Source organism: Mustela erminea, chromosome 17, assembly GCF_009829155.1.
Source record: "Mustela erminea isolate mMusErm1 chromosome 17, mMusErm1.Pri, whole genome shotgun sequence".
In the NCBI taxonomy this organism is placed as follows: Eukaryota; Metazoa; Chordata; class Mammalia; order Carnivora; family Mustelidae; genus Mustela; species Mustela erminea.
In genome coordinates, this window is record NC_045630.1 from 64,134,725 (window position 1) to 64,160,737 (window position 26,013).

Below are 26,013 nucleotides of genomic sequence, written 5' to 3' on the forward strand. Positions count from 1 at the left end.
CATACTTTAAGGAAACCCCGCCCCCCCCACTCTGTTTTTTCATCCTCTAGATGAACAAAGAAAACCTGAAGTGGGAGTGATTCACTTGCCTGGGGAAATGCCAGAACTTTGCTCTTCAGAATTCCTAAGTGCCACCACATATTGGGGTGAGAGAATAAACCAATGATACAAAACAAGGTTTCTCAACCTTAACAGCACTGACAGTGTGGGCCAGAGAATTCTTCGCTACGGGAGACCGCCCTCTGCACCACAGATGTCTAGGATCGTCCCTGGCCTCTCTCGTTACACGTCAGAACCACCGTCCCCCCGTCTTGGTTGTGACATTGCGAAATGCCTCTTGCAGGGGCCTATAATCTCTGGTTCAGAGCCACTGTTACAAAGCGATAGGAGGCTAACGTCCAAATATAGGGATTCGTTCAAGACCTGTGGGGCCATCATTTCCCTGGAGCGCCAGTTTGGTTTCTTATACTATCTCAAAGTTTCTCCCAAGTTTCTTATTTCCTAGTGGAATAATTTCCTCAAGGTACAAATGACACTCCAGAGACAAGAAGAAATGTTTATTTTACCATCCAATTATTTTCTTAAAAAAATTTAATTTTTGATAAAATAAAACAAACTTTTAGTACCATAGAAACCTTTCGACACACACAAACAAGGACATATTATTACTATGTACAACTTCAAGAACAAATGTTTCCAGCTCTAAGTACAGTGATGTTGAACACCTTAACTATACCCAGGAAGGGTATAGTAGGAAATTTCCTGGATGGCCAATGTTTTCCTTGGCTTGGAAAAAAAAAATCATACAATTAAAAAATATAAATAAGACCTTCAATGAGTTAAGAATCATAAAAATGCCTTCTGAAGCTCGGTCATCTGGATCTTGGGGAGTATGGAGTAGTTTTAAGAGTTCAACAAGCAAGGTGAAACCCTGTGGCTATTCAAACACGAGTATTGCAGGAGAGGTCCTGAGGTTCACAGTTGGTCTATCAAAAATAAAAGCTATTCTCACTGTGGTGAACTTGGTTTCTGGTTCATACACCATTCTTCACCAGCTCGTGGACTCCATTCTCATCAATGATTAAAGGTGCATGGAATTCTTTATCTGCCACGTAGCTTTCTATTCCCTGAAAGAACAGGTGAAATGAAACGAAACACAGCTAGAAAATTCGTGGGCACTAGTCCTACAAGGCTGGTCTTCGTGACCAGAATAAAGATAGAAAGCACAGATGCCAAAAAGTTGGGTGTAAATGTAGAATCTGAAAGTCAATAAAAATCTATTTCATATACTTTTTAAACTGGGCTTAATGACCAATTTATAGAATCATAAAGCAAACAACAAAGAAAGGAAAATTACTCTGATTATAATTTCTAAAGTTAATACAATGTGAGTCATTCTTCTGATCAGCATCACCCAATAGAGTTTCTTCCTAAGCAATGCGGCTGTCTCTGATGCTGAAATTAAGCAATCTGACAAGGATCTCCAGAAAAAATATTCCATATTAGAAGAGTAACCCCTAAATCTCCCAGTTTTAAAAGTGAGAGTACCAAGTATATGAACAAAATAACCCTCTGAGAGGAAAAATGACCCCGTTTTCAAAAGTCAGACAACCCACAAATACAGAGAACAATCTGATGGTGGCGGGGAGGGGTTAAGGGAACGGGCAAAATGGGTGAAGGAACATGGCAGGCAGAGGCTTCTGGGTATGGAATGAGTAAGTCATGGGGACAAAGGGCACAGCATAGAGAATATATAAAGTCAGTAACATTGTAATAGCATTGTATGGTGACAGATGGTAGCTACACTCATGGTTAGCACAGAATGTGTAGACTTGGTGAGTCACTATGTTGTGCACCTGAAATTAATATTGTGGGTCAACTGTATTTCAATTTAAAAAAAAAAAAAAAGAGGTGGCTGATTTATCTAAAACACAAGGCTGATTTTTTTTTTTTTGGAAAGACCATTGCATTTTGATGTGTCAGTGAAATGGATTAAATTACGAAACACTCTATTCGTGGCAACTAACCACTTGTGGGACAGATGCAAAGCCATAACAGGAATTCTCAAAGAGAAAAATTCAGAACAAATGAACTGCTTTGCTCATTCCCAAGATAAGCAGGGCAGAGGACTGGGAAATAGGCAACTCTACTTAGATATGAAACAGTCTCCAGATCCTATCATTTAAAAAAAAAGAGGGAAACAAGCAAATCAAACTTACCTCTCCAGCATAGGAGATAAGTGGGGAGATTTCACACTGAATTGGTACATCATTGGCATCCTTCAAGCTAAGAAAAAAAGAAGCATGTTAAAGGTTTTGCTTCTCACGTTATTGCCAGAATGAAAGTACAGACCATCACTTTCCTCTGAGCAGCTTGCAGATAGATAATCAAATTCTCCCAGTTAGACGAACAGTATAGCCTCTACCCTGATGGTCACCAAATTCCCTGCGGATTAAGTCGGCATGAATTTGTCCTGGTCCAGATGACACTATTTGGGGCAAGGGCCAATAAATACCAGTAGGTCTTCAAAGCACTTCACCTATATTGATAGACTTATCTGCTAATGCGCATCTCATCTTTTATCATTTCCAACTTCTAATGTGATAAGGGATGGACTATTTATGGAATATAAACTACACTTCAGGCCCACTGCTAGGTACTGTGAACCCTTCCTATTTCCCGTCAATCCTAGGCCCAACCTTGAGCGTAAGTACTAGTAGTACTTACGCTCAAGGACAAATGTTCTAAAGCTGCACTGGCCAAAATACACTGGCCACTAGCCACATGTGGTTACTTAAACTTAATTAGGAATTTTTAAATGAACAAAAATTTTAAAATTCAGTTCCTCAGTCATTAAAACCACATTTCAAGTGCTCAGCAACTGCCAAATCAGACAGCATAGCCATAGATTACTTCCTTCCCCACAGGAAGTTCTATGGACAGTACTGTTCTAAAGGTCTGTTATCTCCCAATACATATTTTCTATACAACCCACACCTCCTAGATTAGCTGAGCTGATTTATTCAAGGTTTCAAAGTGCCTCTCTGCTACTTTCACCAAAGTCTCTATTCAAAGAGCTAAGACTAAATGCTACCCAAGGAAAGGCAAGGCCAAAGTCACCATCTGCTCTCTCCAGGGCACATTCTAACATACATGGCCAGTCAATCCTGAGTTTCTAAAAGTCTCTAAGTTTTTAAGTTTTTAATATAGAAGTCAATAAATAATGTTTTTAATATGCATAAAGGCACTAGACCTCTAGCTTTTTCCACTGGTAGGGTATAGAGCACACAAAAGCTAGTCTCAGGGAGCTTGGGTGGCTTAGTCAGTTGAGTGTCCAACTCTTGATTTCAGCTCAGGTCATGAACTCGGGGTCGTGGGATAGAGCCCCGAATTGGGCTCCATGCTGGCTGGGCGGCTGAATCCCGCTTAAGATTCTCCATCTCCCTCTGCCCCTCCCCTCCTGCCCCACTCTCTCTCTTAAAACAAACAAACAAACAATTAGTCTCTTACAGCTTCAACCCATTGCTCTCCTTTGTTTTACCAAACATGAGGCTTTGGTGCAGTCAACAAAATCACAGGGCTTCTAAGTTTAGCGACGCCCAAACTTCTCTAAACAGAACTAGGTAGTTTAAATTCAAGGTACTCTATATCCTACCCCCACTTATTTATCCCACTACTTTCCACTCAAAACAGACCAGCTGCGCATACTTTGGATTATTCCAAGTCACGTGCAACTATGGTCAAAGAAAAATCTGGACTATCCAAATTACAGCCATCTTCCAAGATCTGGCACAAGCCCCTTCTTCCCTTCCCTGTTGTATTTTGTAATGACTACTCTCATTTACTTCATAAAAAAAAAATTTAATAGATATCTGCCAAGTCACTGTCCCCTAAATCATAATAAATTGTTATTTATACCATACATTAACACATAAACAGATACTGCCTGATGTTACTTGGCTTTCATGCATCTAGACCTCCCAACAGGCTGTCAGAAAGGACTGCCTTCTCTTGTGAAAGCCACTCTAGCACCCAGACACCAGCAGCATGCGCAGGTCCGTGAGCAGACCCACAAACGTCTGTCGGCTGAATGAATAAATGGACTATGGCGGGCTAGACAGGTAACGGACTAACCTGCAGAAGAGACAAATTAGAGATGTGCCACACATCTACCCAGATATGTGTCAGATTCTAAAAGAGCTCAAGAAATCTGGTCCAGACTCTCTGGGGCAGCTTGGACTCATATTAGACCAAATGGGAAAAATAAGGACCCAGTCCACTGACAAGATCTAGACAGTCCAGTCCCTCAGAAGGTGGTTTTGAACCCAAGGAACACCGGGCTGACCTAAAATATAACTTCTCGTCAAGATACTGCAAGAAACTAAGAAAGTCACTCTTAATAAACAAAGTTGGATACCCAGAAGGAAGACAGAAGCTACTGTCACCAAATGCAAAATCTCCGAAGACACGCAACTTAAACCAATAACATATTATCCCCCAATTCTTTAGCCAAGTGGACTTTCAGTAACTAACTGGTCTGTAAGTGCTGAGATAAAAAATAAAAATAATGTCACTTGGTCAAAACTCAGCATCCTTGCTTCCGCTCTTTGAGAATCATCTCCCAGCTGTTTCTCCCCCCTTTTATACAAAGTACTTCATTGTCATTTCTCATTTTTCAATAATCTTTTTTTACTCTCGAAGACATCACTTAGAGATAGAAATCGTTCCTGCTGAAATTAAGTCTGCGATCTCATTTGGGGCCAAACTTTGATTTGTTTAATTAGTCTACAGGTGGCTACAATGAAGTGGATGAGGGGAACCGAGGGGTACAGACTAAGCAAGAGAAGACAAACAAGAACGTCTGAAACACTTTGTGTCTTGCCCGAGACAGCCGGATGTTAATTTCAGTTGCATAATTAAGAAACTATTTCACATTTGAGGTTAAAAGCATGGTTCAGTGAGAAGGAAATTTGGGGCCAAAAATCCATTTCTCAAATTCTAAAAGCAACTTGCCTCCATATATTAAAATGATAGAAGGGGCAGAAAATAACAAAGCAGTCTGCACCCAGTTCTCGCGGCACGAAGGCCCACAGTCACCTACGGCTCCTCTAAGAAACGCCCGCATCTCTAAGTCCACTTCCTTGTCTAGAAGACAGGGCCACACCAGGGAAACATCGCTACCCACAAGCATCTTTCTCCATGGGGCAAAAGTGAGTGACAAAGGTAGGGGTAAAAAATATCACAGGGACAGAAATGACATCCCTGCTGCTCTACTTCGGAGGTAACTCCCATCTCCAGATCCTTTGCCCTGTACACATTTCCCAACTTATCTCCAAAACTAAAAACTCAAACTAAACTAGTAACTTTTCAAATGTAGCAAGAACATCAAGCTGTCTCTTTAGCTCTAAGAATAATGGTTTTTTCAAACTCTGTCAGCACTGAGGTAAGACAGGATACAGTGCTACTTCTAGCTAAAAATTGTCTGCCATTAGGACAAAAAAAGCTTCCTTCTTTGGGAGCAGGATAATGACGGACTAAAACTACCACCACGAGGGAGCTGTCAGTATGAGAAAACATTAAGAGAACCGTTTCCTCCGTATCAGGAGCCATCAGACATGTCCGAGGCAGTCAGCCTCTCCACTGTGAGCATACATCCAACCCAGGACAACGCAGCTTCCGAATGTGATGCTCCTCTAGCTTCTGCTGGGATCCAAATCTGTTCTCCCTGGCCTGTAGCCTGCCCGACACCCTACCTATCGCTCGTCTAGCTGTCCCTGCAGACTCAAACGTCCACGGTCAGGTCTTTAGTAAAGCATGCTCCCCACTTCCAGCATGCACCGAGACTCTGAGTTAGTGTCGTCCAGACAGACACCTGCCACCAAGGAAGCGCAGTCCGCCCCCACCGAAGCTGCGACCATCCACCACCCCCAGACCACGGAGAGGCAGAGCGCGCAACTATGATGCCAGTTAGTACGGAGGGAAGCGCGGCCCCGTCACCATGCGCTGCAGGCAGGCTGGGATATTTACTTGAGATTGACATCAGCTGTGATGGCCTCTGACTTTCCATTTGTAGCACTGCTATGTAGGAACAAATAAGCATTAATGGGAATGGAAAACAAATCAAACAATAACAATGAAGTGGAATTGCAAAATATACTTGACCGCAAAGGCATGTATTTATGGTAAATTATAAACTTGGCAAAGGAAATCTGAAGGGTAAAAACAAACTCAACGGCCAACGATGAAGCACGAGGACATGGCACGCTACGGAGCAGGGCTGCTGACCACACCGAGCCTGGAAGCGGCTCTGTCGGAGGCTGCTCACTGCAGCTCCTTCCCGGGAAAACACAGTCCTGGGCCGCTGAGCTCCAAGGCTCAGGGCCCTGACACGGACCGAGGCATGCCAGCGCCTGTGTGCACGCAGCCCGCCGTTCTACCCTTAAGAATATAAATTGAGAGGCCAGAACGTTTTTGGCAGAAGCACATAAATACCAAATGATTTAGAAGGGGGCCATTCTAGGTGCCAACAGAGGTTTTCTCATGAAAGAGAAGACTGAACTTAAAAATGCTTTATCTCAGATTTAAATAACTAGAAGTACTTTCTTTTTTTAAGTTTTAAAAATCCCAAAACATTTCTAACGTTTGAGTACCCGGAATGTAAGTGCCATTCCCTCCCTTGCCAGCATCTCCCTCAGCAACCATGAAAGCACCATGGAAAGAAGGACGAGGGGCCCGCGTCTCCTTTGCGGCCTGGGGGCAGTGGGTCTGCGGCAGGAGTGGGGGTTCCGCACACACAACGGAGTGGCAGCACCCGGGAGAGTGTACCCCTGATGGCCTTTACCGCACGGCACACCAACAGGATTTCCTCCTGACCATTCCTCAGTGAGACTCGTCCACAGCGTGGTGGACGTGTGTCTAAACAAGGGATTCCTCTTTAACAGGAAGAAAAGCAATCATTCTCTTTGTAATGGACGAGGCGGCCGGTACACCACACCAGGACTGCCCACGACAGTACTATGCTTTTTTAAAAAGATCTAGAAATAGGTCAGAGAGAAAGGAGAAAGGTCCGAGAAGAAAAGTCCAGAATGTGACGCCACACCAGAGAAGTGACACTGACTTACCGGGGAATGGCTGGGAGGCGAGAGCCATTTTCATCGATGAAGTGGCCCCCTGCGTTGAGGACCCAGCAGTGATGAAGGGACAGCAAAGCATGCCTCGCAGTGGTAGGATTGTCCTTCCCGTTCTGACTGTCTGCATTCTTGAGTGGGGAAAACTCATCTTCTCGTAGCACTTCATACACCACAAACTTCCTAGAGCGGAACCACACAGAGAGCGCTCTAGCAGGAGGAAAACTGCAAGCCGGGGGCTCTGACCCTCTCTACGGGGCTAAGCCCCTGGTCCCTAGCCACCGGCGCTCTCTCAGATGAATGCCGGAATAATGCTTTTACCTGCACTAAATGAAGTTGGAATTCCCTTCTCCAACACAAAATGGAAAATTGCTTTCATTCCAAACTATAAAACACTTCCTCTTAAGTCAGAAAGGTCAGAAATCTTTATGCCAATTACACTAGAATCAGTTCTGGGGGGAGGGGTAAAAAAAAGGATAGCTGAGAAATGCTTACGGCAAGATTAATCTTACTCATTACTCAGCTCATCTGTCTTGTGCATTTTCATACTGGCCAAATTCGGAGACACATACCTCAACACCAAATGCGATCTCTGACCGAGAGCTATACAATCTAAAACCACGTTCCCTGAAACATTTACGCACAGGGCAGGAAGGCATCCTACATACAAACTGGGCCAATTCTCTAGCTCAACCGTTTTAGTTTCTTAGCCAAAAGAAGTGACAATTTTAACAAAATTTCAGTTTTGCAGGACTCAGATAATGGACTAACCAACCTAAAGAAAACATTCTCACAGGCAACTCACACCACACTCCTGGGCTGGCGGTTTCATACTAGAGAATGATAATGAGTCTAGACAGGACACGCACAATCATAACACCATACCTGACTATATGTGACCCAGTGTCTCCTAAAAGCAGTGCCCTGCCAAACAGAGTAAAAAGCAACATCTCAAGACCTGTCTCGAACCTTACTGGTGCTATTCAGAACATACTTTGCAAACTGGAAGATGTCAAAGACAAATTTTTCCATCTTTATTCCGTTTGGCTTGTCTGGCTTAATTAACTGCCCCTGGGAATCCACATATGGAATCTTCTTTTGAGCCACATGGTGCTGCAACTGAGGTTCATAAATACTAAGTAGGAAGAAAAAAAAGACATAATCACTTTCCAAAGTTAAAATACCAGAAAATCTGATAATCACACTCAGGAACAAGCGCATGAGCAACCAGAACTAAGATTTTCAAAGCGAAGTACGTCTGTTAAGTTTCGGTTCATATTTAAACATTAGATGAATAGATTTCCCAATTCACCTCCTTATATTTTTTAAAAACTCCTCTCATGATCTCCACATTAAAGAATACACACCACACGGCTCACACCAATGTCTTTCCCATAATTCCCCTGTCTTCCAGAAAATGTTCTCTTTGTCCCAACTTTCCCAACTGAGAGCCCCTGAAGTGTGGAATGGAAAGGTAAGTATTAGTAAGTTACTGTGGATGCATTGATAGCACGGCTACAGACACCATAGTGGAATGGGAAATATTCCAGAACTGGAGTCAGTATGCTAAAGTACGGCTAAGTAACCTTTTTAAAAGGAGATCGTCATCGTGAATGTCTAAAAGCTATCAAATGGAAAAACAGATAGAATGCCGTTCATTTAACAGACTGCCAGAGTAAAGTAGCTCTTATTTTATTCTTTTATCCTACCATGCTAATTTCCATCCAAGGCTCAAGTTCTTTTTTCCTGACCCTCAAATGCACTAGTTTCTAAATGCTAGTCTGGGAACTGGCTAAAACGGTGTGGGCAGCTTCTCAAAAATACCAATGACCTGCACCCACCACCAGAAATTCTGACTCAGTAGATGTAGGGCAGATATTTACATTGTTTTAAAGCTTCCCGTTGTGGTAGAGAGACCGTACTTCATCTCTTACTCTTCGCTTCACCAGAACCTAACCCAGTCGGAGGGAGAAGAGGAAGTAGATGAAGAAGTGCTCTGGACGGCAGGCAGAGCACTGAAGGACAGAGTCCTCCCAATCTACCCCCTGTAATGCATCTTCCCAAGAAACAACTACACAGTGAAAAATTTCCATTTGGTAAAAAGTGATCCTCAGGGGAGAAGATGAATTCTGTAGAATCTGGACTCGGGGTATCTTACTACTTCTCCAGTGACTCAGTTCCTGATTACCAGTACAAGAAAACTTTTAAAAGCCCCCGTCTCGCGCATACTTGACAACATCTCTGAGAAACGGCACAGTGAAGAAATGGTTGGCGATGTTCCCCGCGTTGAAGAGCAGGCGTCCGTCCGAGCCTCGTCTCTGAGCCGTCGCCAGGGAGATCTCACTGTACTCCACCACCTGGTAGACGCCGTCCACTCGGCAAACCACTCCCACCGGCTCCGTCGGGTTCGTTTTCTCCACCACCTGCCCAAAGAAAGACAGCGGCAGCAGACGATACAGAGTCAAATGCTACCCTGGACAGGCCGTTTGCCAAGGCCACATCTGCGGTTTTGCTTATACTGTCTTCAAGCAAAGGAATCTTTAGGTGTAGAAAACTACCTGTCCATCTTTATATTTTCTGGCAGACTACTGTCCAAATGGAAATGAAGTTAATTATCTCCTTTCTATTTACCACCTCATGAAACTGTGGAACAGAAATTCCATCCTGTACACGGAGTCAGAGGAAATCACACTGGACTGGGAATAATTAAATGAGGAGATTACCTCCCTCCAATTATGCTTTATTTTCATCAGTTTACCCTTAACTACACTAACCTGCTTCCAGAATAAATGAAATTTCTCAGGGAGACACGACAAAAAAGTATGGCATCTTGCCTCTCATTTGGTACTGTCCAAATCATTTCATTTGAAAACAGAGGGGTTTTTTTTTTTTTGGTTTTTGTTGTTGTTGTTGTTGTTGTCATTTTCATTCACAAATACAGCATGTTCCTTGCTTTTTCAGAGACCTGGCCAGGAGGCAGGGGGCATGAGTGCAAGCAAGTCACTGGGGTCTGGCTCCAACTTCAGTCACAGAAGCCCAGACGATATTTATCTGTTTTGCATGCTAGACTTTGAAGAAAGAGCCTCTATGCTTTAAAAAAAAAGTTTGAAAACCTGTGATTTGATACTCTAACAATGGCTCTAAGCTGGTGGGGGCGGCTGAGAGAAAGGTGTATATCAAAATCACAGAGAAAAACAGGGGGGCCTGGGTGGCTCAGTGGGTTAAGCGACTGCCTTTGGATTTCGGTTCAGGTCATGAGCTCATGGGTCACGAGATTGAGCCCATCAGGCTCCATACTGAGTGTGGAGTATGCTTGAGATTCTCTGCTTCTCCCCCGACTCATGTTCTCCCTCTATCTCCCCTAAAATAAAGAGATGTTCAAAGAAGATGTCACAGGGAAATATAGAGTATGTAATTTTTTAAAAACCCTAACACTTGACTCTGATACCTCACCACCCTAATCCAACACAGCACTGACCTAAATGAAGTGTTTAGAAGAAAATCACCGAACAACTGTGTGTGATACACTAATATAAAAATCAAGATTCCGATGAGATGAGCATCCAACGGAACAAACAATACCAAGTATTTAAAGATACTGCTTTGTTTGCCCTGTTCAGTGAGCAACTACTCAGCATGCTTCAGAGGAGTATGAAAACTCGGTCCTCAATTTGAAAAGATCCTAAGAAATTACATCAATAAAGCTAAAACTTTTCTTTAGCAACTGATTTCTTAAAATAAATGCAGCCAGCAGCAGTCTCCTGCAGACAACCGAAGCCACCACTGCCCACGACACAGCCCCAGCAGTCAGAGCTACGGGCCCGAGTCTAGCTCAGCGAGGCAGGGCTCCTGGGTACGCAAGGCTGCCGTGTGCTTTCACTGTCTGCCAGCCCGAGAGGAGCACAGGATTCCATAAAAAGAAATTTTCTACCAAAGAAGTGAATTACGTTGTGGGGAAACATACAACCAAATGATTTAAATCTATCACAGGCCTGTTTCCAACTACCCACTCCTCACCCCACCTCTCACTTCACATATTCCTCACTGCGGGGGCGGGGGCGGGGGGGGGCGGTGTCTCACTAGACAGGGAAACTGGAAGATTCCTCTCGTTCCCACTTTTCCAGTCACCTCCATAGGCCCCTACTCCTGACCAGCCACAGGAATCAAAACTAAGCACACTCAGACTTTCCACTGCCCAAGTGTTCATCGGTCAGTGAAAGAGCTCCCTCTTGGTGTCTCTTCTTTGGGGGGGTGGGGGGGGGAGGGAGGCAGAGGAAGAGAGAGAGCATCCCAAGCAGGCTCCACACCCAGCACAAAGCCCAATGCAGGGCTCCATCTCAGGCCCCTGAGATCACGACCTGAGCCAATATCAAGACTCAGAGGCTTAACCAACTGAGCCACCAGGAGCCCCTGAAAGATTTACTTCTATGGCAACTAGGAGCCTCCAAATATTTTAAGTCTTAATTACAAAAGAAAGCGTTTGAACTGTGTAAACCAGAAGTTCATATGGCACAGAAAGTTAGACAGTATAAAATTTAAAAGTTTGCTTGATTTTCTCCGGCTTCATTCCTGAAAAGCTCAGTTCAAATAACACTTTCATGTCATAGTTACTGTAACTGCTTTACAAAGTGACCTTTAATTAACAGTGATTCCTACCCTTTTAGCTTTGTAGTTCTGTAAACCACTGCAGTCTCCGTCTTTTCTCAAGCCTCTCACTCCATAAAAAATACTTAATTCCTTAACTCACAAAGACCAGAGCCTTTTAAAGAAATAAGACAAATTATTCTACTACCATACTATGAATAACTCCCTAACTTCAGTGTTCTTAAAAATGTATTTTGAGATCTTGATTCTGCAATTAAAATTAAAAGGTGGGAGGACCGATCACACAAATGGTTTCTAACATTTCTGAAAGTTTTTAACACATACCATTCGTGTCATATTCGGGTTCCATCTGAATATGCAGTCACTCACTGAGTGACTCCTACATTATGCGCCAGACACAGAGTGAGCAGGAAGCCTGAGGCTCCTGGAGAACCAATAGGTGGTGGAGAAGAGTGACTGGCCACACCCTGTCTCCGTGTGACCAAAAAACTCACAAAAGTTAGCACACGGAAGTTTTTTAAGCTGTCAGCAAAAACCTAATCAATCTAAAGAGCTTAGTTTTGTAATGTGATAGGATACTAAAGCTAGGAGTTGGGAAACATGAATTCTAATCCTGCTTCTGTCAGTGTGAGGAAGGACCTTGAGCCTAGAACTCACTCAGAACCAGAACTCAGGGCACTCGGTTCTGAAATCGTAGGTTGCTGAGGTTCCTTCCAGGTTCATCGCTCTGATCAACTAGTACTTAAATGGACCTGAAGCTCAGAGCAGTAAAATATAAGTTTCTATTTTAGAATGAAGAGTGACACCAAGCGGAGCAGAGTCAGAAATACAGTCTAGTTTTTTTCTTAAAGCTTAGTAGCTACTTACAATGCACTACTTTTCTATTACAATTTAATAGATATTTTTAGTATAGAGTATTAGAGCAGAGAGGTCTTAAATAACCAAACCAACTTTTTTATTTTCTGAGTCCAGAAGAGTCTTATGAGGTCCACCAGCTTAATCTCACAAAACCTGTACCGGTAAATTTAAAACTCCAGCTTCTATGACTTTGCCATAGATTTCAGATTAATTTTAAGAGAAATGATATCTTTATAACAGAAAATCTCCAACCAAGGCTATGGTATTTCTTTAATGGCAGTTCACCTTTTTAAATCCAAATATTTCAAATTTATATCTAGGCTAATTTGTTTTTGTCAGAAACCTGTATATGGTTTTTTTTGTTGGCAGAAAGGTCCTCCCTTCATGTCCATATTGTAAAATTATTTTCACTTTTATTCTAACACCTTTCTTTTTAAAAAGATTTTATTTATTTATTTGACGGAGAGAGAAATCACAAGTAGGCCGAGAGGCAGGCAGAGAGAGAGCGGGAAGCAGGCTCCCCGCCGAGCACGGAGCCCGATGCAGATCTTGATCCCAGGACCCTGAGATCATGACCTGAGCCAAAGGCAGAAGCTTAACCCAACTGGGCCACCCAGGCACCCTGCTTCTAACACCTTTATGGGTTTTTTATATTTAACTTTGTAATCCATTTGAAACGGATTTTGGTATGAGCTTTGAAGGAGACAGTTTATTTTTCACCAGGTATCTCATTCATTTCCCCGACCAATTCGAAATGCCTTGTTTTTCTATATTGTATTCTTTACGTATACATGGACTTATTTCAGACTGATCTATTCTGTTCCACTAATCTGTCGTTCTCTCCTGGTTTCTGTACTACTCTCCTGATTATCTTTTATTCACAACCCAGTTTAGTACCTGGTAGACCGTCTCCAACCCTCTTTCTGCCGTTATCAACTTTCTTGGCATTTTCCTGGCCACCTTTACATGTTTTTTCTAAACTTTACAATCATTTTGTTAATGTCCCCAAAACAGTCTCATTGGAGCTTTGACCAAAACTGCGTTTACTTTAATTTGGTAAAAACTGATAGTTTTACAGATTTCCAGAAAAGCAGTATTTCTATTAATATTTTTAAATCTTCCGAAGTGTTTTAATGTTCTCTTTTACTCCTAGATACACATTTCATTAGCCACCATACAGGCAAGTCTCCTACATCATCGTCTATGCAACTAAAAAAATACTGAAAGGAGTACCTCCCTCCATCTTCCTATCAGTGTGTTTGTGGCCAAACAATTCCTAATCTCCCTTACTGCCCTGTCCTTAACTGCACACTTCCATCTTAATCGTAAGGCTATCGGAAGGTCACTTGTCAAATGCCTTGCTGGAGTCTTGATCTGCTGTTCCCTCCATATTTCTCTTACCTCCTGCTCAAGCAACTCTGTCATAGGAAGAAAGTGGCTAATCTGATCAAATACGACTTGATATTAACGAGCCCGTCCCAGGCCTAGTGACAATCATTCACTTTCCCAGGGACTTACAAATCATCCACACATATTTTTAAGATTTTACTTATTTGAGACAGAGAGAGTGACAGAGCAGTGACAGTTCATGTGCACATGAACTGGGGGAGAGGGAGAGAGAGAACATCAGGCAAGCCTCGCGCTGAGAGCAGAGCCGGACACCCTGAGACAGTGACCTGAGCAGAAATCAAGAATCGGACACTCAACCCACGGAGCCACCCAAGCTTCCCATCTGCACATATTTTTAAACTCTAACTTGCAATGGACAGGCATACATTATTTCTAGAATCAAATGCTGCCAATTTAAGAGAAAGAGTAGGTAGGGGATAGTTTAGTTACTTGAGAGAGAGAAATGGTTCTAACACATTCAAATCACCCAGACGATTCCAGTTCGAGTCCTGAACAAATGAGCTGACAGCAAGCTGCCGACCTCACTAGAGAGGAGAAAGGCAGGCATTACCTTCGCACCGCAGTCGGCTCCTTTCTGAATGCAAAAGCCAATGAACCGTGGGTCTGCCACTTTTACTAGGATGTTGTCAACACAATAGACATGAATGCTCCAAATGCCTCTCTGCTCCATGTCCTCCACGATATTCTGGGCCGCAAGGGCCCGATAAAGACCACCATTCCCATCTGGGAAATGAAACAGCCTATTAGAAGTACACCAAAACCCATTATGAAGGTAACCCAAAACTGGTTTACCAGGGTTCATGTTTGCAAAGTGGGGTGAAGATCCCTGAAAAGCAGTTTTACATCACAGGGCCAAGAAAAGTAAATACCCAGAAGGACGAATTCAGGTGTCAAAAAAATTATACTACGTGACTTTCAAAGTAATTTAGTGTTAAGTATCAAGAGAATAACATTATTAATTAATGTAGGACCAGGCAACCCAAAGACCATATTTTTCTTCTTAACTCAGGCTTTTTAAAAACAATTTAGCCCATTATACATTATAAAATATAAAGTTCATTCTCAAGCAATGATTATCTCATAACATTTCAAGTTTTATTAATATTTATGCAATTCAAGTTGGCTCTGGTATTTACAGCCCCAACACTGGCAATTTCACTCAAAAATAAAAAGTACATGAGCATTTTATACCAAATAACGTGTTATTAGGAAACCAGATTAGGATCAGGTCAGATTTAAAATAAATACAGGCAAGAGTCTCTTCTTTTCCCATCTATTTATAGTGCTGCTTTAATGTACTTCATCTGCCAACACCCTCAGCCACAGCTTAAAAAAATTGGACAACTTCATAAAAATAGAGCTAAAAACAGCAAAGTCTTCCATTAATGAGAAAGAATTGAGTAGAAAAAAAGGGCTTAAAATGAAATAAAACCTGTACCCAGAGGCTATACCACATTAACACTCATTTATTTCCTGTCAGCCTTTCCTCCAAACACTCCCACAGATAAGAATCTGTCGACATGTTTATTTTCAGAGTTGGGATCCTATCAGGGTTGCTGCGTGTGGCCACACGGCATGCACCACCCAAGGGCAGGGGTGCCCGTAACACACCACAACGTGCGTGCACCTCCCACAACCGTCCAGGGTGGTGGCCCTCACCACGCCAGACACACAGCTTCACGCCTCGCATTCTCTCACTTAGCTACTGACACTACTTCTCTCTGTCATTTAGGATCTCCAATCAACTGTTTTATTACAGTTTGAGAATACTACAGATCAACTGTAATTTACCTCTTGTTTATTAAATAGCAAATGGCTTCCGATCTTTCACTGCAAGAAGTAATGCAGCCATGAACACCGCAGATATAAAATGTGGGGTAAAGAGAATGAACACTCCGTGGGCCGCCCAGGTCGTTCTCAAGGGCAGGGTATCCATTCTGCCCATGGGCATATTCTTTGTTTTTAAGTCATTGCCAAATGGCAATAAAATCTTAAATATTAATTTTGTAACACCCAAATCACCATATCAGAAAGAAAATCAAAATGGAATGTTCCCCCCATTTCTAGTCACCCGTAAGTAAGCATGGTTACAAACCTGGAGCCATAGAAACCTTGTTCTTCTCCTCCAAAATAATTTTCCCATCAAAACTCATAGCAGGCAGCATTCCCTGCTGAAAAAAGATTACATTCTCTTTTTTTAAACCAAAGTACTTGTGCTTTGTGAAGAATTCCTTTGTAGATTCCATTGTTCGGCCACTGGTCATTATATACCTTGCAAGAGAAAAGTAGTTTCTAAGCAACAGTGCTCTGGGTATTAGGGCAAAATTCAGACTTGTCTATTTTCCAAGCAAAAGGAAAAAGAAAAAAAGAAAATCTCTGAGCGCACTGCCTCTTTGTTCTGACTTCCTCCGTCCTCTTCCTGGCCAAGGTGGCGCCGGCCGCCGCCCGCGCGCGCGCGCACCTTCCCTCCGGAAACCTCATCAATCCTACACATAGATCAAATCTATGTAACAGTATTAAACGTACCTCCTGCAACAGAGAGCCCATGTAACCGGCTTCAACAACATTTCAGAACTCTGTGAAAACTGTACTCTGAATTTAAAACTGCCATTATAAATAAATAGGGAGAAAAGGGTAGACATAAAATATTCTGATCATCTCTCACGGTTTTTTCCACTGAAGTTTTCAAATGTAATCTGGGCTCTGCTCACCCTCCATTTAAAAATCTTAAAAGTGTAATTATATTATCTGTTCTCACAAAAATCCAAACCATGCTAGTGTGGCAAAGGAGTCAAAAACTCGATCTAAAAACCACAGTTAGTGACTGCAGTAGCCGCTGCCCTTACTAGAATTTAAGCCACATGTAAATAGGGACTTTTGTCCGTTCTGGTTGCTGATACAGCCCCAGTACCCAGAAGCAGACATTCATAGATGTTGAATGAATAAATGAAGAAAATGGTATAATTTCCCACCATACTAGTTATCTGTTTAACAAGTTATCCTGGGGATTTTGAGCTTTGAGTACAAAGAGGGGGCTGGACCGCTCTGCATAAGAAAAGCACATGGATTCTACGTTGTGAGGGGAAAAGAGAAGAAAATTCAACATGATAGTAGGAGGCAGGGCTGTAAGGAGAATATATTGGCTGCTTAGAGCACAGAAGTCCCTCAAACAACCCAAAGGAATCAAGATTGAAAAAACAGTTTCCTGCCCGCCAATACTCATGTTGAAAAAAAGCTAGCAAAGCTGGGAAATTTACAAAAAGCCTATTTTTAAAAGCATCAGAGAGCTATAGAAGCAACATGGATTGGAACTAAAATTCAAGACAGTGGGAATCCTTCAAAGAGGAGCTAAGGAAATGCAGCTGCCTTTTCCTGGAGGTACAGTGGTAGGGACTCTGGGCTTGGACCAGGCAAAAGGACAGAGAAACCAGCAGAGCTTTTGTGGGTCACATGGGACTAAAATAACAAGATTAGGGACTTGAGGGATCTCAAACACAGCTGGTTTCCCCCTCAAAACATAATTTCCAAAGCTGCTCTGGGAAAGAGATTTAAGAGCTAAATCAAAAACTTTTAAAAAACAAAGCAGAATTTCCCATAATCTCTTGGTGCTCAGGATACCAACACTTGCCAAAGGAGGCCCTGAGAACACAGCATTCTACTAGAGCCTGGGGATCCGAGTGCGGCTCACAGCAGAGAATCAGTGGGGCTTTCAGCTGGTGTGTATGAAAGGGTTGGGTGTGGGGCAGAGCTAGATAACCTGGTATTTAAGAACAGGAGTTTCTAGACTGTGAGAACTCCCTTACTGCCCAGAGTGAACTAAAAATAGACTTGTAGCACCTTGCCGTGAAATTTCGGATGCCAATGATAAGAAGAGACATTAGATGCTTGGCGGTGGGGAGGGAGAGAGAGAGACAGACTGGGAATCAGAACAGCTACGGACCACTCAACAAGAGAACGATGCCTTCAAATTTGGGAGGAAAACTGACTTCCAATCAGAAATTTATAAACAGACAAACTGTCAATCAATATGAAGTTTCTACACTGACAGACCCCAATGAGTTCCCAGAAGTACTCAGGGAGAGATGTAAAAGCCTGAGGTGAATATACATTGTGCAATAAAACTATTGTGATCATTTATCTAGCTATAATACAGATTATTTTAACATACATAGTAAATTACAGCTCCTGGGAAAATCATTAGTAACAGGAAGTATGTCTGCTTAGGAATAAAGTATACATGCATTTTGAATATCATAGACCGGCGTTAAGTTCAGACACTCTCCCACAACGAGGCAGGTCTTACCATGGAATGATGCATTTGCTGCCGTGATATTTTTCAGCTAACTGTTGGAGCTTCAGGATACGCTCTGCCTGAATCTGAAAAAGCGTCTTATGAGATGGCAAACCAACATCATACATCCCCTTGGGATACGCAACACCGAGTCTCGTCCCCTGCCCGCCAGCTAGAAGAAGAACTGCCACTTTGTTCTGAGAAATCTGGAAAAGTCCTAGAAGAGAAAACATCTGTATCACAAAACCTCTGCAATTCAACATTTTAGGACTACACATACAAAAAGTAGCAATGAGTCACCCTAGCTGCATAAGGCATAAAGAATAAGAAATCCACGTGTAATCACGAATAACTACCTTGTTAATAAAAACACTTTTACTATTAAAAAATTAAATTTTATATAACCCAACCAAACACCAAGCCATGAATAATATGCTTTAATAAATAGTTCTTTTTCTGAAAATGTTAGAAGGCAAAACCCAAAAAGATGTTACACATGTTTTACAGGTGTCTGTCTACTTATCAGATGTGATGCCTCAAGAGAAAGACACGATAAAAGACAACACCTGGGCTTCAGGATAAATGATGATAAGCTACTATATTACCTCCAACCTGTAAATCCATCAATGATACCAAATTGTCAGTCAACAAGCACGCAAACAGACTAGCTACCGTCCAGAGAAGGAAGAGAGGTGAAACCCTCAGGAAAGCAATGCAGTACAGGGGTCAAGAAGCCAGGCTCTCAGGTCAGAATACCTGGGTGCGAAAGCCAATTCAGCTGAAAAGTCTTTGGGGAATCTGCCCGCAAAAGGGCAGGACAGGAGGAGTCTTTGTGGGGTGTGGAAATGCTCTAGAACACTGGGGTGGTAGTTACATGAGTGCATAAATACGGCAAAATATCATAAAAGTAGTGCATTTTATTGTATGTAATTATATGTCAATAGAATGGATTAAAATGCAGGGGTGTTTTGGGTTTGGGGGGGTTGCTTGTCTTTTTGTCAAAGGACCATCAGTCCCAGCTCACAAGGATGTGAAATTCGGTCACATCCTTGATGGGGAAGCCCATCAGTCGTCATCAGCTGAATACTCAGCAATAAGTAATAACCAAACATAATGCTTGAATCAAAATATTATTTTCTGAATCAAAATAATTCAAGATGGATTTAAGACCCAAATGCAAACAAATAAAACTGTAAATATTATTAACAGAGGCTCTCAGTTTGGATTTAAAAAACAAAAAATTTTGCCATAGACCATTTCTGAGAACCACCTTATCATGCAGAGCTGGACCAGCCCAGCCTCACAGGGCACAGTAGCTTGTGGGGAGAGGCAAAGTGGAAACTGGGTCTATGGGAAGCTAGAAAAGCTGGAAAATGCCAGACGAGATCAGACGATGGTTGACGGGATTTGTTGTTGTTTTCTGAAATCCTCAGACACTCTGTGAAGGAAAATGGCCACTGCCCAGAACTGAACGCTAGCCCAGAGGGTGCAGTGGTGGCCAGTAGCCATTGTTGTTCTTTTTTATATCGTGAGGTAATGGGGGTTTGTCTAATTTACCATCTCTGTGCCTTGTGTTTTTGATGTGTTAGGCTTTCCTGAAGCTAATGAGCTAGTACATCGAGCACTTGAAAGAAATACTCTAAACCCATTATAAACTCAGAACCTTCCCCAGTCCTAATTCTACAATCTATCTTCCGGAGTCAGTAAGTATAGCCCAAGGACATGATCCAGCAACTATCCAGCTACGAAAAAAAGTACAATAGATATTTCCATAATTTTCACCTTTGATATGAAGCAAAGGTTGGCTAGCTCCCTGACACCTAATTTTCTCTTGCTTCCTGCCTAGGCCAAAACCGTCCTCATGATTTTTCTCCAGAGCATCTCACTGTGCCTTATCAAAGTGTGAAAACAGACCCCAAACTAATAACTTTGAGGCAGATATCATTTCCCCCATGCAAGAGGTTCACGGCCTCAGAGACCTTGCAGGTCCTGCCCAAGGTCAGCACTAGTAAATGTGAACGAGAGTCAGACACTCACTCCAGGCCCATGTGCTGTGCACCACACCGCCTCCAGCAGCCTCTCTTCACGCCCGAACACTAATCAGATCCACGGGAGCACCAGGGGTTTCAGGGGTAAAAACGTTCCTTTCTATTTCTTTCCTGCCCTTTCTTCTCTTTTCCACTGAATTCGTGAGAGGTTGTGCCACCTCTTTTTTTTAGTCTCTCCTACCTACCGGTCTACAAGAAGAGCTGCTGGGTACAGTCTACATTCTCCAGAACTTGCCAAACACTGAAATTTCGCACAGCATTTCAGATCTGCAACCCGCTTCAGCAAGCACCGTAACTACCAAGCAACAAAGTGACTGGGACGAAATGAAGCATTCTGAAGGGAGCAGGCAATGACAGAGGCAGTTCTGAAAACTGCTTCCCATTTGGTTATTCCCTGAGTTATCACAGAAACTCCGGTTTCTACGGATACGTTTAATTCTGCTGTCATCAACCCAAAAAGCATTGTTTTAAGAAAACAAACATCCATAATCCCTTACCTAACCCCATGGATCAGAGTTGTTTCCAAGGGCAGAACTCTTCAAAATTTAGAAAACAAATAGAGTACACACACGTTATACATTATCTCCAGCAAAGCTGAGACAGTACCCTGCAATCCCATTAAGTGGGATAAAGTTCACCAATAGCCTCCTGTTGAACATGTCCAAGTTCAGTTTTGCTGCAAAACAGGCTCTGTCTGCACTGCTTCAAAAGTGCAGAAAAAGTAAGTCTGGTGTCTGAACCCTCACATACCAGAGGTGTTAGAATCGGAAATATTTCTAAACATCTTTCAAAAAAGTCCCAGATAAATACTCTGGACATAGAGGCCTTTGTTCTCTTTGTACTATTTATTTTCTTCACCCAGCACATGTGTTTTAAGTTGTTTTGCTGTATTTTTTTTTCAAGTTTTTATTTATTTATTTATTTGATGGGGGTTAGGGCGTGGGGAAGCAGGCAGAGCAGCAGAGGAAGATGCAGGCTGCCCGCTGAGCGGAGAGCCTGACGTGGGACTCAGTACCAACACCCTGGGATCATGACCCGAGCCGAAGACAGACGCTTAACTGAGCCATGCAGGCACCCCAAGTTGTTTCATTGTTACTGTGGTCCACCTTTCTGATGTCCTTCTTTTACCTTCAGTGCAAAAGTCAGTGACTTCCCACAGCCACCTTACCTGGAAAAGGGAGGAGCCTGCTCCCGGGGTCAGCTCCATGTCCGGGTTCCAGCTCACCTGATGGCCACCCAGCACCAACCAGTGCCTTCCGTAGGTTCTAACCAGTTTTCACAGTATCACTGTATACATTTTTCTCTTCCTTCAGTCAGTTCCCTCAGCCATGGTTTCATTCCAGTTTTCCTAATTTTTCAGTTTTCCGGCTTTCAAAACAGCAGTTCACAGGGACTCATCTTTTATGCAAATAAATGTCCCCTAGCCCCTGTCTGCCATACTTTCTTCAGTCCTTTTCCCACCTATGGACCTGAAGACCCATCCAATCACTACATCGTAAGAGAAGCACGGAGACTGTGCCTACCAGGTGTCCAATTCCAGGCAGACCTACAGGTACACCTCTAACCACAACTATCCCAATGAGTTGTAACATGATCCACATGTATTTGCAACGAAAAGGTTTCTGCACTGACCTCTTCCTACTTACGCATCTCACTTAACGACCAGAGAAAAACACGAGGAAAGAAAGCAGTCCCTAGAGTATCAAGGCCAGCTGCATTTTAAGCATTCAGTGCAGCTACAGATGTTAACAATATCCGATTGTGTGCTCACTGGCTAAAGCACTCATCCGCCCCATCTGTGTCACTGCCCTAAAACGGCAATGTTTAGTAAGTGTGTAACACATAAATTAGTATCTGTCCTATAACGACAGATAAAATACTGCTTGAAATTAAAGGGGCCAATAAAATTCGGTAAGCTATTTAGTTATATGGCAGTAATACCTGACTTTAAACTGTATTTGTCATAAGAAACTTTATATGGGCACCGCACTTATCTGAAAAATGTTAACTACTTATAAATGTACTTAACCCACGTGGCAATTAGGAAATTATAAGCTTCTCCTATTCCAAAACTTCTGCAAAAATATAAGAAAACAAAACAAAACGGAAAGTACAGCACCATTCTCACCCTCTCCATCCTCCCACTGAAGGACTTCGCGGTCCCCAGGGCTGGAGAACATTTCTCCCCTTGGAGAGTCATGTGTCATAGGACCCACAGTGTCTGTGAACTTTTCCTGATAACATTTATAAGAAACAAAGAGAAGAGTTTACAGTGGCCTGAAATAGGTCAAACGCTTCCTGGATAACTTCCTGCTTGGACGAGTGCCTCTCACACACTCCGACTTGGGCGTGTGCCGGACGCAGGGAGGATGGCACAGGTGCGTTTGAAGTACAGCCCTGCCAGAACTTTCCATTTAAACTGTCAGCACTCCCAGGACCCTGAGTCAAGTAAACCAGCTATTAAACTGATGGAAATAAAAGAAGACTATCCAAGAAAGTTATTCAGAAAAGGTATTTTAAGTCTTTAACGTTTAACCCTATTGTACAGGTAAAACTATTATTATCTCTCAAAAATGCCAAGTACAAAAAGCAGACTATAAGGGAAATCACTATTTGAACCAGTTTTAGGTACTGGAGGATTACTGTGAACTTCATGAGGTAGAATAATAGCACTGTGAATAGTAAGAAGATATCCATATGTGTAGAGACAAATACTGAACTCAAAAAGGGTAAAAATAACATGATGTTTGAGATTTGTCTTAAAGTACTACAGCAGAGGGGCGCCTGGGTGGCTCAGTGGGTTAAGCCGCTGCCTTCGGCTCAGGTCATGATCTCACGTTTCTGGGATCGAGTCCCACAGTGGGCTCTCTGCTCAGCAGGGAGCCTGCTTCCCTCTCTCTCTCTCTCTCTGCCTCCCTCTCTGTCTACTTGTGATCTCTCTCTCTCTCTGTGTCAAATAAATAAATAAATAAATCTTTAAAAAAAAAAGGTACTACAGCAGAGAAAAAGAAAAGAAGGGACAGGGAAGCAAAGTAGCAACATTTTGATATTTAACAAGGTGATATATATGTGGGATTCATTATACTGTTTTCATCTCTAAATATTTGCTTCAAAATATGCTTGAAATTTTTCATAACAAATTCATAAGTAGACTACAAAATTACACACAAACCATAATCCCAGAGTGTACGTGTATCTAAGAAAACACTATATTACTACTATTTATCTCTGAAATGCGGGAAGCTAGAGATTTTTTTTTTCCTTTGTAATTTCTAGTTATTTTTCCAATTTTTCTAGAATATGTGTTACTTTTAAAATAAAACAAATCTATTAAAAATACCACTGTACGAGACGCCTGGGTGGCTCAGTCGGTTAAGTGTCTGCCTTCAGCTCAGGTCATGATCCCAGAATCCTGGGATCAAGCCCCGCATCGGGCTCTCTGCTCAGCAGGGAGCCTGCTTCCTCCTCTCTCTCTGCCTGCCCCTCTGCCTACTTGGGCTCTCTGTCTGTCAAATAAATAAATAAAATCTTCAAAAAATTAAAAAAAAAATACCACTGTACTAGATCCCAGAAAATGTACAGGAGATAATGTTATGAATACATTTTCTCTAAGCAATCCACCTACTTTTCTACCAGTGTTATATGGTAGAGAAACACATTCAAATTAATTTTATAAATGTCTTGTAAACAAAAGAACCTAATACCGGATATTAAAATGTTATTATAAAATTGGAAGACTATTTTATAATTGGTGTAAGCATGCCTTTCTTTGCTAAAGATGGTGTTTAAAATGACAGTCTCATAGAAGTTTCTAAAATGATATTCTCATAAAAGCTTCTAATTACTTCTCTCTCTAGATTTCAGCTTTGTAAGACAGAAATTTTTCAGTTGTTCCTCTGCATTCCATTTTCTACAACTTGCCAGAACACGTTAAGAATTAAATTAGGGACGCCTAGGTGGCTCAGTCAGTTGAGCATCAGACTCCTGATTTGGGCTCAGATCATGACTGCAGGGTTGTGGGATCGAGCCCAGCAATGGGCTCCACCCTGGGCACAGAGTCTGCTTGAAATTCTCTCTCTCCCTCTACCTCTTCCCAACATCCCACTCGCAGGGGCAGGAACTAAAGGACACCTGGCTGGCTCAGTGGGTAGAGCATACAACTCCTGACCTCAGCGTTGTGTAAGTTTGAGCCTCACACGGGGTGTAGAGATTACTTAAAAATAAAATCTTAAAAAAAAAAAAATCAAAATAAGATTTCTCTAGAACAAGGAGCACAGTGGTCACTTACACATTTAACCTTCAGAAATAATTTTCCACTATAGGCATGAAAATGTCCATTTTAGTGTCAACAGCCACCAGACATTCTAAAAAAAACCATACAATGCTTTCATTTCCCCCCTCCTGAGGAGGGGGCTGCGGGGGGGACTATCTTTGATAGAACTCCTGGGACTGTCCTCCTATCTGAAATATAACCATTAGAATCTTCACAATGGCAATCTCTTCCCCTTGACAACTTACTGAAAAACCTCATTTTGTTGTGAATTTGCATATACACGGAAGTTTCTGGCTAAGCGAATGACAAGTTACAAAGTCTCCTTCATCCCTACTGTTTAAAGCCACAAATATTATTGCTCCCTTGACAATAAGCCAAAAGGAAGTTGGTTTTGTACACTCTTGTAGTGTTCTTGGTTTTAACAGTTCGGGATTTCAGTTTAAATGAAAAGTCATTAAGGTAGACAAGTTCCACGAATTCCAACAAAAAGGCCATCAAGACTCCAATTACAGGAGGTTCTGCCTGTTGCCCATGGTCCCCATTATACAAGGTCAAAGCTTCGGCTTTCCCTAAGAGTTTATTCGAAGACTTCATAGCATAAAATCACAAGGAGAAATACAGGCAGCCAGGATACCTGAGGGTATGGAGAGCCCTGTGGGACTTTTGCTGTATTGTAGCAGCCTTTTTGAGTCCCAGGGACGGAGGAGAGGACTAACGATTCAGAAGTTGGCAAGGGTCCGAGTATCCCCACAGCTCTACACTCAGAAGGATCCATCTGGATCGCTTACTGTTTAGTGGCAAAGCCCTATTCTAAGAAGCTAGATTAGCTTCTATCAAGCACTTGAGATCTAAAAGGGTACTTCCTAGAGATCATCTAATTATTTTTGACATTTTTTAACCTTTTAAATAAAAGCCTTTTAAATAAAACCTCATGTAAAGATCAAATACATGAAGCATGTCAAACCAGCACTGCTCTTGTAGTTAGAGGCAAAGATGTTCAGTATCCATCCCTCCTCCCTAGGTGAGACAGTCTCCCAGTAGTGGAACCCCTAAGGTTCCTTGGAACACAGTTTGAAAATCATTAAATTTGTATGCCCAGAGAAAGACATCAGCATACAGAAGGCTGATAATGGCAATTATCTGTCCTTTATGTGGGGACAGGGAAGCCAAAGAATGAAAGACAAAATAAAAACAGCAATAGTGTGGTACAAAAATAGACTAAGATTACATCTCTATCATTATTATTACACATTCATAAAAGTAAATATACATAAAATCAAGGAATAGGTGGCAATGTGAACAAATGAAAAGATCTGACTTGGTTAAGGGCAACTTCTCTGTAGTTTTTCTGTTACTTTGATGTTATTTCTGTAATAAAGTAAAATTTTTTACAAAGGAAAG

At 42.2% G+C, this 26,013-nt stretch overlaps 1 protein-coding gene across 4 annotated transcripts in view; it reads right to left on the reverse strand.

The window, feature by feature from the left end:
• The window catches only part of UAP1 (UDP-N-acetylglucosamine pyrophosphorylase 1), a 41,378-nt gene that overhangs the window by 7,805 nt on the left and 7,560 nt on the right, over window positions 1-26,013 (reverse strand). Inside the window, exons 3-11 of one of the 4 annotated variants that reach the window (XM_032319302.1) lie at window positions 18,304-18,508; window positions 16,096-16,271; window positions 14,551-14,723; window positions 9,357-9,550; window positions 8,122-8,262; window positions 7,122-7,310; window positions 6,028-6,078; window positions 2,220-2,286; window positions 1,013-1,127 (exon numbers count right to left, since the gene is read on the reverse strand). In XM_032319302.1, the coding sequence (XP_032175193.1) occupies window positions 1,035-1,127; window positions 2,220-2,286; window positions 6,028-6,078; window positions 7,122-7,310; window positions 8,122-8,262; window positions 9,357-9,550; window positions 14,551-14,723; window positions 16,096-16,271; window positions 18,304-18,508 (1,289 nt within the window). In that variant the 3' untranslated portion in view covers window positions 1,013-1,034. Of the gene's footprint in view, window positions 1-818; window positions 1,128-2,219; window positions 2,287-6,027; window positions 6,079-7,121; window positions 7,311-8,121; window positions 8,263-9,356; window positions 9,551-14,550; window positions 14,724-16,095; window positions 16,272-18,303; window positions 18,509-26,013 lie in introns of those variants that run through there. The other 3 variants (XM_032319303.1, XM_032319301.1, XM_032319304.1) reach the window with 3 other exon arrangements.